The sequence below is a fragment of the Cavia porcellus genome, unplaced genomic scaffold (genome assembly GCF_034190915.1).
Source record: "Cavia porcellus strain 051 isolate PalLab524CR breed Dunkin Hartley unplaced genomic scaffold, mCavPor4.1 scaffold_20, whole genome shotgun sequence".
Classification (NCBI taxonomy): Eukaryota; Metazoa; Chordata; class Mammalia; order Rodentia; family Caviidae; genus Cavia; species Cavia porcellus.
In genome coordinates, this window is record NW_026947503.1 from 65,708,729 (window position 1) to 65,727,163 (window position 18,435).

General features: G+C 48.6%; 1 protein-coding gene across 8 annotated transcripts in view; it reads left to right on the forward strand.

Moving 5' to 3' along the window:
• The window catches only part of Ptprm (protein tyrosine phosphatase receptor type M), a 619,038-nt gene that overhangs the window by 518,239 nt on the left and 82,364 nt on the right, over positions 1-18,435 (forward strand). For all 8 annotated transcript variants that reach the window (XM_063232111.1, XM_063232108.1, XM_063232107.1 and 5 more), the window contains one exon: positions 16,079-16,166. In XM_063232111.1, the coding sequence (XP_063088181.1) occupies positions 16,079-16,166 (88 nt within the window). The remainder of the gene's footprint in view (positions 1-16,078; positions 16,167-18,435) is intronic.

Here is an 18,435-nt window from a genome sequence, read left to right on the forward strand (position 1 = left end):
CCCAGGACACAGTTCCCCTGATGTTGCTTTTAAGAGCTTGCATGCATAATTAACCAAGGAGGAACTCACGGGATCGCCAATGTGATTTCCTCAGTCTACAGGACTGGTGCAATCCCCATGCGCCCAGAGCCATGATGGAAAGCAGGCTGCGTCTGCAGTGTGCCACTGGCAGGGGCGGTCAGAGAGCTCACGAAGCACTAGAACTAGATTTAGAAATGGTGATTAAATGGATAATAAAAATCAAAGCAGCCCTCTTTCCGCTGTGCCCATTTGACTGCGAGGAGGCTACTAATGAAGACGTAAAGACTTCAGTGGTTCCAAAAGACTCTCCTGTGTGCAGAGCTTGGCAGCTAAGTAAGGGAATTGTTCTGTTGTGCAAGCAGGGCGTGAAGGAGGTCAGGAAGTCTGAATGCGTCTCAGGTTCTAGAGACTGCTGTGTCTTGCTTTTTATTCCAGCATGGCCCTTAGCCTTCTAGGCCCTTGTTTGGAAGAGGAGATTCCTGCCCACCGTGCAGTCCCATGCTGGAGGGACATTCTGCATGTATGTGTGCAAAAATATCTGTAGATCTCTTTGGCTGTGGTCCAGAGCCAGGTACCTTTATGCCGGAGTCACTGCAGGAGCTACCAAGCAAACACCTGATGGAGTCTAATTTCACACCAGCACAGGCGTTGCTTTGAGCGTCACTGAAATGTTACGCACTTGCCTGTGTGTAGAACCTCGTGGTGCCAAAAATGCTGGGTGTCTGTGCCTTCGTCCGTGAGCTCTGATCCCCTTGTCCTGTGATGAAATCTTTCCCAGGTCAGATGCTCTGCTCTCCGCTGCTCTGCCCTCTTCATTCTTACAGCCCTGCTGGGACCAGCTCGATCCCTGTCTCCTCCAGGAGGCCTGGCCCACCTGGTGCATCAGTGCTTGGCAACATCCTCCTTCTCCAAACGTTCGCCACCGGGCAGAGCCCTCTAATGTTTCAGCCTCTGTTTCCGCCTGACTGGGCACCACCTGTCTGTCTCTCGAGTGTTACAGTTGGGCTGAGTCTTCTCCGGGTTTCTGGCACCAAGCCCCACACCAGACAAGCACTGAGGATTGAGTGCTTTGGTGAGGGAGCCCCTCACAGAGCAGTCTTGTGGGGTGGCAATACAGGCCAATGATGCAGAAGTCTGGTGGCCAGCCATGACTTCTGAGTTTTAAAATTATTTATACAGGTTGCAGACTCCTTCACAGCAGTGGAAGGATGCTCAGCTTTCTTACCATGATGGCAGCCAACATCTGCCGGCCTTAGCACGGGCTGAGCGCTCCTGTGCATTATTACCTCACCTAAGACGGCGGCTCCTTCCTCTACAGGCAGGGAAACTGAGGCTCGGTTATCAGGCCGTGAGGAGGGGTCCAGCGACTTGAGCCCTAAACAGCTGATTCCAGGGGTTATGCCGTCTTCTGCACACAAGAAGGAAGAAGACCCTCCCTTCCCATCTCTTTAGAAACCTGAAGATGTGGGGAACACGGGTTCTCTGTGTGCCCTACATGACAGAGGTGGGGGCAGCTGGACCATGTTCTCTTAGTTGTAGCATAAACAGCACACTTTCAGAGATTTGTCAAAACAGGATCCTTCTTGTTATACAGGAATAGAAACAGTGCTGGAAATTTAGTAATTGCATGACTATCGGGTGTCAGTATCTGCTCTCCACGTGCTATGTGACTAGTTTTATTTGTTTTCTTGAGTGCCACTTTGCTGCAGTTACTGTGGAGGAGGCACTGAGGGCAGGGACCACGGGGAGCACCTCGCAGCTCTCCCGGAGGCCAGCTGCAGAGGCGAAGTCACACTGTACTTCCACTCCGTTGTGACACTAGTTTTAGAGTTAGTGCAACTTATGTGCCCTAGCCCAGGAGCAGAGAAGAGACGTTCAGATATTTGTCGATGTAAAGGGTGTAGACATGAACATATTTCAGAAAGTCAAAAGGTCGTTCTTCCAACTATACCAACTTGAAGAATCTGATTAAAATCATCCAGGGTAAAGGCAAAGCTTCAAGTGATCAGAATTTTTAAAAGCTAGTTCTATCCGTGTTTATTTTTGTACATTTAAAGTTTTTCTGGATTGGTGGACTGGAAAGTATTCTGCTTGCTATCATAGGTGCCACTGGAAAAGCCATACTTTCAAAAATATTTTCTGTTAGTAGAACAGAGAGATACTTTGAAAGACTTTGATACCAATGATTTAGCCAGGGCCATAGCTGAGCAGTAGGATGCGTCCTTAGCATGTGCCAGGCCCTTGATTCAATCCCCAGCACCAAAATAATAATAATAATAGCAACAAAACAAATTTAAATGGAAAAGCTAGCGCATTGTGTGTGCCTTCAAATTCATATTGTTAGGGGGCAAACTAGGAAAGAGAGAGGAAAAGACCTATTAAAAATGCAAGCATGTCTGCAAAGGACTTTGGTTTCTCAATATGGTATTCCTTGCAGCATCCTGAATGCTTTTCTCTTTAGCTCTTCCTGGAAACTTTGGCTGTTTGTCAGCGCATATTCTGTATATAACCCAAGAAACTACCTAATAAATCTCAAACAGATCCAGTGAAAAAGAGACACAGGGCATCTTTGTAGGAATAATGTCCACCGCTCAGACAGCTTCCCTCAGAGTTCTCACTTGGGCAGTGGTGTAAAATAGAAAAGTGCCTGCTGTCTGCCGGGCTGGACTTAGATGATATTTTACCGCAGCTCATTTAACATGCGTGTGCGGTTCTGATGAAAGACGTCAAGGGGTAAAAGGTAGCGCTGAAACGCGTATAAATCTTTGGTGTCCTTGTGGATCTGATAAACTGCCACGCTCTCCCAAGCTTATGCAAAACGGAAAGCGGACAGGCATATATTGCAGAGAGCTAAATTATACATAAGTCATTAAGGCTCGCCTTTCACCGCTGATTGAGGGATGGCTGCGGTCCTCAGGGAGAGCGGAGGCAAAATGAAAAAATAAATAAATGAAAGGCCTGATCCCATTTGGGTGGAAACGTAATTGCTTGGAAGTCCGTTTGAAGTTCTTGGGGACATGCGAAATGGCATGCAGCTGCTGAAATTTAGAACAGGGTGGTGACATCCTGGTGGATTTGGGGTCTGAGCTTCACGTGCCTGAGTGTAAGGGCGATTAGGGGATTTGCACTGATGCCAGTGCATTAACCTGCGCTCCCCAGTCAGGCCAGGGCTCACCTCTTCAGAGAGGAAGATTTTGCTTTTTCTTGACCTATTTTTCCACCCATACACACATTTACATACAGAACCTGCCCTGTTTACTTCTTTTCACTGGGTTCCATGGTACCTCTTGGGAAGCGTCTCTGTCAGGACAAATTCTTCAGCAGGGTTGTGAAATCCTCGTTTTCAAAGATCATATATCTTAGGAAATGTCCCCATCAGTCCAGGGTGACCTGCGTGAGGATGATGGAAGGGTGGGGTGACCCTTCTCCGGGCCTTCCGCAGCGAGCAGGGCACGCGGGGAAGGCTGGCCGTGGCCTCTGTGTGCTCCTTCCTCTGCAGCCGGCTGCGGTAGGCAGGACCGCCCTTTGCTGACCCTTAGTTACCGGGACCCTGCAGATTGCTGCTGGCCTTTTAGCATCTGCAAATGGTTCTTACTTAAATCTAGCTGCTCGAGGGGTCCATGCAGTGTCATTAAAAATATGCCCTCTCTGAAGAGTGGGTTAATGGCCATGCGAAGTCCATGCCCTGCACTTCCTTTCACTGGACACTGTGTCCCCAAGGCCACAGTGGAGAACTGTGTCTGCCTCCAAGAGGGTCTGTCTTAATCAGCATCACAGCACAGTAGTGCTGAGAGACATTGCCCTGCTCCCATGATCCAGGCCCCGCTAGGAGCTCAGTGATACTGACTCCTCTGGACATAAAGAGAACCAGTGTCCACCCCGGCAGGGGCAGTCCCAGAGGCCAAAGTCATGTATGCCCCTCCAGCATGAACTCGGCCTGCAGAGTGAGGATGGTATTCGTCCATACCCAGTTCCTCCAAATCCTGGAAGCATCCTGTGTCACCTTTGCTTTCCAGGGAGTGGCCCTCTGCAGGCCACTGTGGGCATAAGAGATATCAGAAAAGAAGTCGTACCCTTTGCAAGTTAGTGTGTTGGCATCGTGGGCTACCCACAGGAGCCCGTGTTCCCTGTATGCATCTAGGACTGGAAGTGGTCAGTGTCTGGCATGTTAGTGGCACCCATTCAGCTAGGCTGCAGCTACAGAGCATGCTCACCAGGTTAAAGACACATCTCTGAGTTCAGTCTTTTGAGGCACAGAAGGTTGGGGCGTGTGGATTTTGGTGGGGACACAGTTCAGTCCGTAACACTGAGGCAGTCGTGCTTATTATCAGGAAGTCTGAAATACCTTGCAGTGTAAGAGGCTGAAGCAGGAAGCCCGCAGCCCCGTGCATGGGTGTAAATACATCATAACGGCTAGCAGAGGTGGCTATTCAGGTGGAATTCATTTAAATTACACTTAAAATTCAGTTCCTCAGTCACCCTAGCCTCGTTGCAAGGGCTTAACTGTCACAAATGGCCCAGTGGTCCTTGTATTGGACAGTGTAGAAGTTGGGCGTCTCTGTCAGTGTGGACTGCCCTTGCTGGTCCTGCCATGCAGGGCCATGCCCATCGCTTGGGCAGTAATGAGGGAGAGTCCTTGACAACACCCGAATTGCACTCAGCATTGTTCTGGAAGTTTAAAGACTTCACAAAAGAGGCACAGGATGGCCAGCAGGCCCCTGACCAGACAGTCTGCACTTGCTGCTGTGGAGACACGTTAAGACCTCATGAGATCTCACTGTGTGCATATTAGGACATTTTGGGTAAAGCGAGAGGCAGTGCAGTGGTGCCTCGGTTCACAAATGTACCTCTTTCCGTGTGATTTTGGTAGCAGCCCAAGTAGACAAGAACCGAATCCACTTCGATGGCCAGGTTCAGTGTTGAGCTCCTAGGGACATTTGATTCAGGTCTCATCCAGTTCAGTTCGTACCAGAATGGTGGAGAGACTGGAGTTTGTGAGCCAGTGCTCCGCTGGACCAAATACTGATGAAAGACAGAGAAAGTGCGTGGCCCTCTCACTGCTGGTGGACATGGAATTGGCAGAGCTGGTCAGTGGCTCTGTGGAAACTAAACATGGATGTGTCCCATGCTCCAGCAGTAGCTCACCTAGACATGGATTCCAGGGAAGTGAAAACCACATTCCCACCACACCCTCGCACACCTGGGACAGCTTTATTTGGAGATGAGCCTCCAAGGGGACGTGTTCTGCTTCCTGGCCATGAAGTAAGCAGTTCTGCTATAACACATACCTTTGCTGGGCTGCGCTGCCTCACACAGGCCTGAAAGCAACAGAGCTTACCCAGGAGTGAACAGAAGCCTCTAAACCATAAGCCAGAAATAAATCTTTTTTCTTTATAAGTTGATTGTCTCAGTTATATCATCACAGTCATGGAAAACTGGCTAACCCACATGCCATGGAATTTTACTCAATTGTGAGAAGGAATGAGCGGATCCATACCACAATGGGCATGGAATTCAGGGGCACTGTGCAGAGAGAAAGGAGCCAGTTCTTCACGGTCCCGTTGATAGATCATTCTGGAAATGTGATAAAAGTATAGAAATAGTATGGATTAGACTAACAAATGGCAGGAATTAGGTCCAGTGAGGTCTGTGTGGTGATGGGACGGCCCCATATTTGCTTGGAGTGGCAGCTACACAAACCCACCCCAGGGGGAACACGGCAGAGAGCTGTGCCTACACACCGGGCCAGTTTCAGTGTCCTGGCTTGGATGTCGTGCTATGGAGATGGAGCCATTGGGGAAACTGAGGCTTCCCCATATGTCTCCACAGCTTCCTGTGACTCTTAAAAAGTATTTTTCGATATATTTTAAGGTTTATTTCAGCGTGCTTAACTATACCCACAGAATTCTCTGGTAACAGTAATAGTTACTACTCATTAAAATTTAATTGTAAAATTGAGCGGATCTCTCTACATGAGTGTAGGTACTGTGGTGAGGTCACTGGGTGCGGGGTTCATGTCAGCACAGCTGATTACCCCTGAGATATTTTGGGTCAAGCACGTCACTGCTTCCCCGGAGAACACAGCAGGCACCGTCATCCTGTGGGCTCGTCACCTTGTCTGCTATTTGTAGACCACTGAAATCATTTACTTACTGCGATTGCACTGAGAAGTATTCTTATATTATCCGTATCTTTGATGTTAACGCCTTTTGGCAAAAATTCAAATACCCTTTGAGGAATTTTCATCGCTAAAACAACAGTCATCCAGACCCCGCGAAAGTTCACCCCATTTTAGGGTGACGACGGACTCAAGGTCCTGCAAGGCCACCAGGTCTTCATTATTTGTGTTTCAAAAACTGACCCAAACCTTGCTTTAACCGACTGAGCCCCACTGCTGGCTCTGAGGCGCTGAAGAGCGCTCCTGATTGCGTAGGCCCCGTGGCATTGGCTTCATTCCAGCCCTTGTACTTCTAAATGAAGAAAAAGTTTTTGAACCATGAACCCTTGTGGTTTTAATCTAATATCTGATTCCTTGAATTGGGGCCAGCTGTTCATTTTTTGTAAAATGTCAGCAGATTCTAAAGACGACTTTTGCCCACTTCCTTTTAGCATCTGACCTTGGTTCACTTAAACTAATTGTTATCCTAACAGCAGACCATGATTCTGAAGGGGAAAAGTATACTGCAGAGTGAGAATCAGAGGATTAAACACTCCTGAGTCCAGTGCCCTCCACACAGGAGAGCAACTCAGGGTTACTCCCTGAAACACAGAGGTAATTTATGCAAGACTAGGCATGAATTCATAATATTTTTAACTTTAAAATCTAGGTTTCACACAGGGCATGGAAGTGCATGCCTATAATCCCAGCATTCTGGGAGGCGGAAGCAGGAGGACTACAAACTTTTGCCCAACCTGGGCAACTTAGCAACTTAGCAAGATCCTGTCTCAAAATAAAAAATAAAAATAAAAATAAAAAGTTTTTTTTAAAAAAGCTCAGTGCAAAAGCCTAAAGTTCAAGCCCCAGTACCACAAAAGGGGGATGGGGGTGGTTAAGCTTAAATTAAGATGTTAAGTTTAAATACGTGCATGTGTGATGCAGGCTTCTTCCAATCTGTAATTGTCCTGTGTGTGTCCACTGGCCCTGAGGGAGCTGCTCATGCGTCCCACGCGGTGGCTGTGTGTGCCGGGGCGGGACGGGGAGGCAAAGCCCTGGGTTCCATCCCCAGCACAGCAGAAAATAAAAATGCTGAAAGTTAGAAAAGAGATGGACAAGGTACCAATCGGTCAGGATTGGCATTCAGACCCGCGTCTCCTTGCCTCAGTCTCCACACTCCTCCCTGCACCCCCGGTGTCCTGAGCAGAGGCAGGTGGGACTCAGTTTATCCTACAGGGTTCTTCGTGGGGATGGACTGTCCTCTCCTGGGAACAGGCAGTGCTGACCACAGGGGACAAGCAATTCTCCCCACTTCCTGCCAACCCTGCGCATTCCCCAGTGAGCTTCGGTTAGGGCTGCCCAGGTCCCTGACCCCTAGGAGAAGAGGCCATGGGTCAGAACTGCACGCTGCCGCCTTGCGTCCCTTGTGCTGCTTTTCCTGTGTGATCCTGGCATCCGTCGGCCTGGCTTTCCCGGGACCATAATGACGCCAGTGCTCATTTTAAAGCCAATGCCTTTAGGCGCCGTAGGCTCAGATCATAGCACAGTGTGAGGAAAGCGATAGCCATCAGGGAAATGGGCATTGATGCACAGCGTCTGACCGTGAGTACCTCGTGCCTGGACTCTGCCTGGCCCTTGTCGCTTGTCTCCGGGACCTGTCTTTTCCCCTCACATCAGCTAGCTGCGTGTTCTGACGGAAGGAGTGTAGGCAGAGGAGCTGCCGTGCAGGCATTGCACATGCGGTCCCAGTGAGATGATGCTTCAGGCTGCAGAGCCGAGCTGCTTTGCTCAGGATCTGTGAGCAGGCTGCAGCCACCCCGCTCTGTCTCTGTGGATGTGACCCTCACCCCGCCGGGGATCCGAGGGTGCCTGCTGCAGGCCCCTGGCTTGGACACGCTCAGGATTAGACATGGGCTGGACAGAGACCCACCAGTCCGTGAAATGCTGAAGTGTTGGTGTCCTTGGTCCTCAAGAAGGACTTCTGGCTAAAAAGCAGTCAATGGAGGGGAAGCCTCGGTGCCTCCAGGAAGAATGCCCACTGTACTTCTCCAAATGTTTGTTTGCTTTTAAGAGTGGGCCCCGGGGCAGGGGCGTAGCTTGTTGGCAGAGCATTTGCCTTGGGCTACGAGTCTGACTCTCAGTACCTGGACAGACAGACGTTGGCCTTCCTAATGGAATAAACTCTGCTCTGATTGCCTTTCCCTGAATCCTTTGAGAAGGTGCGTCTGGCCTTGTTTTCTAGACTTTAAAAATATTCTCTGTTGTAAAATTGAATGTTTAATCACCTCACTTGGGTCTTACAAGAAGAGCCTGGGAATTATGCCGAAAGATTTTATAAATTAATACGTGTCAAAAAGAGAGTCACAAATCACGTATTAAAAGTCTCATTTTCTGCTACACTTCTTCATACCCAAGCCTGTCATCTCTAAAAAAAGGATCCTTCCCTTTCATCACTGAGGATGAGGCTGTGTGCTCAGGTTTCTGGGGTGAAGGCTGAAGTCAGCTCCCCAGCAGTCCCCGAGAGAAGAGGATGCTCCCTGGGTGGAACTGTTTTGTGGGGCTGCAGCTCAGTGGTAGCCAACATGATTTGCAAGTGCAAGGCCCCATGCATCACCCGAGCACAAAAGCAAACCCAAACCTTCCCTGCCTCCAAAAACAGTGAAGAACAGGTAAGGAAAAAGTTCGAGCCCTGAGGGGAAAACCTGCAAAGCAGGGTCAGGGGACAGAAGGGCCTGGCCGTCTGCATGGGAGGGGAAGTGGTGGTCCGAGCACACAGAGTGGCTCACAGAAACGATAGAGCAGAGGGGTCAGAGGCTTCACAGCATTTGGAGCAAAGCAGCCCGTCTTTAGGTCCTGTGTTGCTCTTGGACATCGCTGGGCTGACACCCCAAGCCATGACTGGCTGTCTTGGGGTTTCCAGGGTGCCACACATGAAGGAGAGGCGGATCCGTGGTCCAGAATCAACAGTTGGCTTGATCTCATTCATGTACACCATCAGCAGCAGGCAGCCCAGCTGCAGGCAGCAAACCAAGACCAATGGCCTCAGCCTGGAGCACCTCTGGGAGCCCCTGCTGTCCAGCCTGGCTGAGCCTACCCTCCTGTAAGCAGCAGCATCAGGTGTCCAGCCTCCTGCAGGGGGAGGTACAGGGAGCCAAGGCTGCCTGGGAAGCTCCAGGCTGGGAACCTATCACTGCGGAGGAAGCCAGAGGCTTGCCCAGGCTGCAGAGAGGCCAGCAGACCCCAGATCTGAGGCATCCTGCTCAGCTGCCTCCTGGGGAACAGGGGAGAGGACTGGAGCCGAGAAAGGAGGGGCACCTGCAGCAGCCGGGCACCACTGCCTCTTGACGGTGATGCCCCTGGTCCTGCAGCAGGCATCCCCTTTGAACTGGGTCTCGGCAACTCCGCAGCAACTTGCCTCGTCCCCCAAGCGTAGAGGCCCTGAGTGCTCTGCAGTTACTGCTGCCCTTTTTTCCCCATCACCCACTGAAAGAGTCAATTTCCGTCTCCATCTCTGTCTGTGTCATCTCCCTCTCTTGCCATTTCATCAGTGGTTACCCAGTTTTTCTGCCTCAAGGCCCTTGAGGGATGCCACCTCTAACAGGAGCTGACCACTACAGGGATTCTGAAGGTGACCAAATGTAAAGAGAAAGAACAAGGTATAGAACCAGATGTCCACCACCACCACCCCCTTGCAAATCCTCCCGCCTCCTCCAGGAGGATCACTGCACAACTATGGATGCAGTACTAATTAGCAGTTGGGTGCCGTGGGACCTGAGCCAGGCGGCCTCGGTGTGTGGGCACAGGGCGGAGCAGTAGGCACAGAGTCAAGAGCTCCTGGCTCATCCTGCCTCGTGCCTGCTTTCTGGGTACACTGCTCTTCTGCCTACCATCTACTTGCTTCTAGAGGAACAGTTAACACTCTGAGCCTGAATTTCCTTCTCTGTGCAGCAGAGCCAAAAATGCTCACCTATAGCTGGAGGTGTAGCTCAGTGGAAGAGCAGTTGCCCAGCATGCCCGAGGCCTTGGGTCCAGTGAAGGGCTACAGGGTAGGAGCCTCATCTGATAAACTTTCAGAAATACCAAACATGTATCACCTTCAACAGAAAGAGGATGGCTTTGTGTGAAGTCACTTATGAAGTCCTTCATTCAGACTCTTTTTTTTTTTTTTTTTTAATCAGTACTGGGGATTGAACTCACAACGCCACACTTTCAAGGCAGGCGCTTATGCCGCTGAGCTAAATCCCCAGCCCCCTTCATTCAGACTCTTGTTGAAGAGAAAGGAAATATGTCCTAAGCCCCAGGTGAACATCGCGGCTGTTTCTGGGTACAGAACTCCACAGGCATTTTAAGCCTGCAAACCTCCATTCTGTGTAGGAAGAGAAAGGTGCCAGGGGAGCAAAGCCTGTCTCAGGATGAAGATGGCTGAGATCATCCCTTCCTGGATCCTGCGGGACAGAAAAGCTGCAAAACTTCAGAGTGGAAGAAGTCGACAAGAATTGGCCATTTCAGGTGCCGAGAAATCAGCGGCTTCAGGGGGACCCATGGAGGCTCACATTCAGATTTCAGTTTATTCAGGAATAACACAATTTCTGTGTCTAATTCTTGGTTTCACTCGGTTCCCACCTGTTTTGCCCTGGAAGTGTCACATTTTCCCCTTGGTGGCCTTCGTCTAGGACTTTGGAGAGTGACAATAACTGGTGGCCACTCTGGTGGCACTGGGGCTGAACTCTGGGGCCCCGTCCCATCCATGTTCCACCCTGTGGCCCGTCTGTGCCAGGCATGGTCAGCTGCTTTAGTGCGCTAGCAATAGTTTATATGCACCTAAAAAGAATGCAGTGCTTGGAAGAAGGAAAGTATGGGCTGACCCGGAGGAAGTCCAGAGATTCCGTGCGTCCCAGTGAGTTCATCTGCCCTCTTTCAGGTGATGATTTTACTCGTGTTGTGTGCACAGTGTTATTCATAAGACAAAGGGAGGAAAAGTTCAATTTCAGAAGCTTCTAAAACATTTGACCCTGCACTGCCCAGGAACACACTGCACATTGTGCCCAGCTGTGACCTGCGTCTCTCTCTTTCCAGCAGATTTTCTGTGCAATAAGATTTTCTTCTCTTTCTTCTTTTCCTTCTCTCTTAGTATCTGGGAGCTGCGGCTTTTTTTCCCTCCAGTTTTCTGTGGCATTCTAACAGACTGCATCATTTCAGAGTAACGTTCTCTTCAGGTGGGCAACTGGGATGTGTAATTATGGGCTGCAGAAAGTGGTGGTGGGGTGAGGGGAGCAGGAGGAGGTTATTGAATCTCAGAAACAACTGACGATGTGCAAGATGTTCAATTTCCTTCTGCTCTGTCCCCATAGAGAATGCAGCGTCTAAAGCAGAGGAGTCATTGGCATTCACCGGAGTCTGCCTGGTTTCATTTTTATTGTTTCGGAGACTTATTACTGTTTCTGAGTGCTTCCCAGGTCTGCTGCCTTTTCTCAGTGTAGATGAGCTGGGAAGTCGGAGCAAACACTTTAATTATATTTTAAGAAGAATAAAAGCTTTAAAAGTATATTTATGAAAATCCTAACAGAAGGTGCAATGAGACCATTAACTTAAATCCCCACAATACATAAAGTGTTTTTACATAATAAAAAAATCCATCACCAGTGCATTAAATTGTACCTGCATATTAAAAATCTGCCCTAAATACTAAATATTGCCTAAATATGCACAGTGGATTCAAAATTCCTCCCATGAAAAGTGTGTGCTCGGAGCGTGGGCCAGCATCATCCATCTCCCGGGCCTTAAATCCTTGCCTCTGGATTTGTTACCCAGTAATGATTTTGGCTGTGGGTCCCCAGCCATTGCTTCTGTGCTCTGTCACTGGTGTCGTGTTTCTGAATCATCTGTGCTTCCGTTGAATTTGGTTTAGTGAATCTGCTCAAGCAGAAACAGTGAGGAGAGAGGCAGAGGAGGAACTGGAGTATAACAGAAATTTAAGGAGCAGAGAGCAGTGTTTCCCCTGAGTACCAGCAGCCAGCCTTTGCCCCATGTTCATAAAGTTGACTCCCTCCAGGAGCAATGGAGGAGGACCTGAAACCTTTCCACAAGTTTAACAGGACCAGAAACCTTTCCACAAGTTTGACAGGAGCCGACCTTCTCTGGATAGGACATAGATTACTGTGTGATGATCACTTTCTTCCCAGTGATATTAGTTCACAGAATTCTAATCTAAGCATTTAGTATTTCCATTTATGTACTTATAAGGGAACATGGGTAACTTTTGACTCCTTTAAGATAGAAAAGATAACCAAAAACATTTTGTTCTTGCCCAGAGGAAAATACACAGGAGAAAATCTTGCTAAATGTGCTTTGACTTTGTTTGATTTATTAAAAAATATTTCAAAGCTAAAAGCATATTTAAAAGGACATCATAGTTACTGAATAGCAGAATTACAGGTAACTCCAGGGCTTGATTTTCTGGAGGCAGATTTCACTGATTGGTGGGTTTATTAGTGAGTACCTATCAGTTGCATGGTCTGCAAAAGGAAAACCAAACAGACAGGAAGTACATCGGCCAGGAGGTCTGAGGTGCCGCTGTCTTTTAGGGAGAAAAGCAGGAAGTGTACCTGCTACACCTGCAGTCAGACATCTGTGCCCCGCCTGACCAGAGGCCAGAGGTAAAGCGTAGTTGGCAGCAATGATGGCCCAGTTTCTATTCTTTCCAAATCAGCAAAGCCGCCCAAGGCTCACAAATTGAAGGAACCACGTATTGCCATAGATATGCTTTTAGCTTTGAAATACCTTTTAATAAATCAAACAAGGTTCTCTAAGAACCTATTAGCTCTAGAACTACAGATAAAGTTTTATTTTCTAACTACAAATTCAAATAATTATTGACTTTTGTTCTACTTTAAGCATAGCAAAGGTCTAATGCCTAAATCTTTTTTCAGATATCTTGAAAGTTTATGCTAACAGAAAAGCCATAGCATGTAAGTACGGCTCTATCTTAGAATTGTTTTTACTCTCTATAACAAAAGGCACCAAAAGCCAGCACCTCCAATCCAGAAGGCCCTCGCCTCTCTCCAGGCTCCCCGCAGTCATTTCACTGATTTTTCCAAACTGTGGATTAGAACACACGGCCTTAAGGAGGCAGATGCAATCATGGGGGATTGGCTGTGTAACAGGAAGCAGAAATAAGGCAGAAAATGCAAGCCACGGTCACATCTGCCAGGATCCAGGAGACCGTGGCCGTCATCTACAGGGGTCATACCCGCCTGATCTTTTTTTGGAGCATCTCTTTGTTGTTTTGTTTTTAAAAAAAAAAAAATACACGGTTGTACTGATTCACATATTCTTGGGTAGAAATTTGGGAGACTCCTGGCAAGAGCCCCAGCTTCTCAAGTGGCTGCTTCCCTGCAGTGAGCACTGAGCTACATAAAAGAAGGGCAATCCCTTCTCTATAAAAAGAGTCAACAACTAGATGGAGGTGACGGGATGTCTTTGATATTCTCTTGCAAACCGTTGTTGAGGAACAAGGAATTGTGGTCCGGGCGTGGAAGGCTGCTTAGTTGAGTGGATTTCAGTATACAATGGCTCTTTCCCTTCAGAAGTCACTGCTGGGGCAGGGCAGCAGGGCGGGAACGGTGGATAGGAGTTACCACTGCCAAGCCCATCTCCAGCCCACACCCTACCACCACAGAGCAGGTAGGACCTCCCTCTGTGCCCACCTGTGGCCCCTTAGAATAGGTTCCCATGATGGGCTCAGAGTACTGCATCTGATGCCCACCACACCCCACACATGGAGATGGGCAGTGTATGGCTCTATCCTGGAGAAACATTCTGGAAACTGGTGCTCATCTGGAATATGATTATCGTGTGTTGTTGGTCCATGTCGGTTTCTTAGTCACCAGTTGAATGACAACAATGAAATTATAAGAACTGTATGCAAATATAAGTTCTCAAGGAAGTCCTGTGGTTACCCCCAAATACTGCTGTGGTGTGAGCAGTGACCCCACAGGGAGGGCCCCCATCTGTCAGGAGTCAGAGGGACTTGGGTGGCCCATGGTGTTTTCTCCAGGAGTAGAGTTACTGGAAGACTCCAAAGTCTCCCTCAGAGCCAGCTATCCTCTTCTGTCTTCTTCTGAAAAGAAAAATCTGAGAGCTTTTGAGATTGGTGGAAAAGGCAGGGAGAACTGAAATTGGTAATTAAATCATGACAGACTCAAAGTAGAATCACATTGTTGGAAGTCAAATAATAGTTATTACTCAACTGTAAATTAAGTGTCATTCACGGAGTAACAAAGACCCTATTCAGAACAAGAGTGTCTGACTTTTACATCCCTGAAACTATTTTTAAATGCATATTATAGGGCAGAATAGAAAGGAAAGTTCTGTGGCTTGCTCCACGTTCCATGGTATAAATCTGATTATTTAATGGTCTACACAGCATTAACTCGTGAGTTCGGTGGCAAGCATCAGCTTCGTTTATCAGTGCTCTGACTGTGTGTGTGTTTGTCCTGCGGCCTGTGGCATTTACCCTCGGGTCAGTACTGCATGCTGTGGCTCTGCCTCTGCAGCTGCTCACACAGCACCTGTCTACACTGCCTGCCCCGTGGTTTGCACAATGATAAATATGATGTAAGAACGAGCATGGTGGTGGGTGAGGAACATTCAACAAAGAGGAGCAACTTAAAGCACAACACCCTGGAGTGTCATAAAACAGTGTCAGCCCCTACTCCTTGGTGACAGGGATGTGCTGGGGACCATCCAAAGCCCCAGGGTGGGGCGGAGCTGGCTTTAGCTGTCCAGTGAGAGCTGACTTGGGTGTAGCAGCATCAAGCCCAGTGAGGGGTGGAAAGGCATGGATGGAAGTGAGCGTGGCAGAGGGACCCTTCACCACGTTGCCGCCCCAGTTGGACCTCACCAGACCTCCCAGAACAGGGCTCTGACCTTGGACCTTGGTTTCCAAAGCTGTGAGCCTGACAAACCTCTCTGCCTCATGAGCAGCCTGTGCCAGGCACTTGGTCATTACAGGGACAAGTGGGCTGGCACAGGCAGGTTCTCCTGTCCCCAGGCACCCAGCTGAAGGAAGAAAGCGCTGTTCTGAGATCAAAGCCTAAATGTATTGTAGCCAAAGTGCATTCACTCCTCCCATGACTGCTTATTACAGTGCTACCAGGAGGCTCCGAAGACTAGACAGTGGCACCAAATCCTTCCTGCTGCTTCTTCCTGTAGCCACCTATACAGAGGGAAAATGGTACCGGGACAAAAGGGGCAATAAAAGCCCAGAATTTATTTCACAAGTCCACTAATAACAGAAGACAGTTTTATTATAGTAATTTTAACAGAAAATCACTGTATGTATATCTAATAACACGGAGATTAAAGGCCCAGTGCATAATAATGTCAAATCTTTAAATAAATAGACATCTAAGGTCTCTTTTTAAAAAAGAAGAAAAATACTCCGGTGGTGTATAGTACAAGATTTTAACCTTGGAATCATAAGGTCTTAGCTTACTGGCTTTTCACCATTTTAACCAAAAATAACCATCTTTCAGTTAACAACTAAGGAGAAGATAAATTACCTCCCTATGTCTTCAAGAATACTGGAGAGTGGTAATGCAATAGGAAAATGAGGAAATGGTTCATTTTCCTACACTAAATACCCAGCTGGCGTAGGGGTGAGCAGGGACTTTTCGCTGCATTGTGACAGACAGACCGTATGCTCTGCACCTCGCCTGTGTGAACTGCTCTTCACTGGGGGAAAGCTGCCTGTGCGTGCGCAGGAGTCCAACACTCACTTTCATGGTTCCTGTGTCTTTCCCCTTTAACCCCAGCTCCCCTTCTCCAGGAGCCCCCTCCAGGTAGGACGCTCTGTGTACCCCACCAAATCGTAATGCTGAGTGTCACTTCCTCTCCTTCCAGAGCTTCTTCGAAGGGCAGTCGGCGCCGTGGGACTCTGCTAAGAAAGATGAGAACAGGATGAAGAACAGATATGGGAACATCATCGCGTGTAAGTGTCAGCAGTGCAGTTGTGCTGGGGTAGCTTCCTGGCCTCCTGGGGGCCCTGGCCACCGGCTCCCACACAGAGAGTCTCAGGGCAGAATCTGGCTGCTTCCCTCTGCTGGGAGAACCGGTGCTGTGCTCGCAGAAGGGCATGCAGGATGACCCAGCCCTCCGGCTACGCCCTACGCCGCTGTGCTCTCAAGGTGGGCCCTGTTTTACTTTTAGAGTTAAGACCTGGGTAGCACAGGTGATGTTAAATGCTGAGAAGGAAAGTACATTTAAGAAGGCGCAAACACCCTGCTCCTAATATTTCCCAGCGACTGCCTGGGGACAAATGGGACTAAGCCTGGTACATGTCTGTGCAAAGCATGGACTCATTAATCCTCCAGACGCCGGGTCAGGTAGGTCAGTAATAGCCCCATTTTCAGGGCAGGAAAGCGAAACTGGGAAGTTAAATGATGGCCCCCCGTCACAGTGCTCATTAGCAAAAGGGCTCGGATTATATCCTAGAAATCCCCAGAGCCTGTAAGGTTGGATGTTACCAAACCGTAATGCCTCAGATGGCTTCAAAATGGAGCCCTGCCTCACAAATGCTCCATGAAAACACCGAGACTCATGCCAGATTGCTGAGCTCCCCCTCTCTCCCGGGCCTGGCCATCCAGCCCCTGCTTGAAGCCACTCAGAGTCAAACATGACTGCATCACTGTGCGGAGGCCCAGGGGGCACCCTGTGGAGTTCGTACTATTTCTAAAGACACATAAACTAAACAATGAGCCTGGAGCCCCGCTAGCCCATTGTGTCTGGCTGTATTGATTGTGAAGGCACCATCCGATGCTGTCTGCCCAAGTCACCACTGCTGGGGTCCACAGTGCAGTCTGAGGCAGGGACTGACCCAGAACACTGCACCTTTCTAAACTCCTCTCTCTCGGAACTGGACAGAGGATATGTACTTACATCACCCAAGGAATTCATCTTACCCTCCAACAGATATTTACTAATCACTTCCTGTTTGCCAGACATTGCTGTAAAGAGATGATTAAATGTGAGTGTGTGCCTCTGATGGGGGCACGGTGGCTCATGCTTGTAATCCCAGGACTCAGGAGGCTGAAGCAAGAGGATTGCTGAGTTCAAAGCTGGCCTGGACTACTACACCTAGTGAGAGCCTGTCTCAAAAAAAAAAAAAAAAAAAAAAAAAGATCTACTTAAGAAAAGATAAGAGCATAATAACAGCAAAAGATACTGCTTAGAGTCTGTCCCACAGCCTACTTGCCCAGTGACTAGGGCTAAGTCATGAATTTGCCGAGAACACGACCCCATTGTAAAGTAGAACTGAAATGCCACATCAAAACAACATTGATTGTTGTTATGTGGAAAAAATACCTTTTCTTCTTTGTTCTTCCTATGTTACTTGTCTTCAGCTTAGTAAACCAATAGATCATTTAAATTAAAAGAAAGGGGACTGGGGATTTAGCTCAGCGGCATAAGCACCTGCCTTACAAGCAGGCGGTCGTCAGTTGGATCCCTGGTACCGATAAAAAGTTAAAAAAAAAAAAAGAGCAAATTAAAAGAAAGAAAGAAAAGAAAGAAAGCAGCCTTGAAGTCTCCAGCCCCAAATGAGTCATGGTACACAGCCACAGGCAGCACCCTGCCCCTGAATCCTTAGACGCTGCTGACTGCAGCTGCTCCTCCAGCGTGGACTCAGTGCTCTGCCTGCCCAGGGTCATCCTGGTTTCCAGGGCTGCAGTCTTGGCTGCCAGCTGCCTCCACACTACCCTGGCACTCTTTTCAGGCTTATGCTCTGAGCCACATTCTGCATGTCCTTTCCTAGGAACACTGTCACGAAACTTCTCTGACCTCTTCCTGGCCACCTCCTGCAGTATCCAGAGGCCTCACTCCTGAGCATCTGTGCTAGCTTTCCCTCTAGTTCTCTGCTTTCAAAAAAAATCCTTCTAGAAGTGTTATTTGTAATTGGTCATTTTCTGTATAGTGTTCGTATAATTCTGGGAATAGCCATGTGCTGGCATGTACTGAGATAACAATAACACCACCTGCCAGACAATCATGGCACGTCTCTGTAGAGTATCCAAACTCTCAGGACTGGCAGTCCACTCCTGCTAACTAGAGTAAGTTTAATACCAGGAGTGGGGTGAGGATAAACCACTACCATTGGCTTTGGTTGCCCACCTACCCCAGCGCCTGTGGTGTCAGTGGAGAGGGGGATTTCCATGCAGCGTGAGTTCCATGGTTGGTTCTGATGACCCACTGCAGACTTAGTA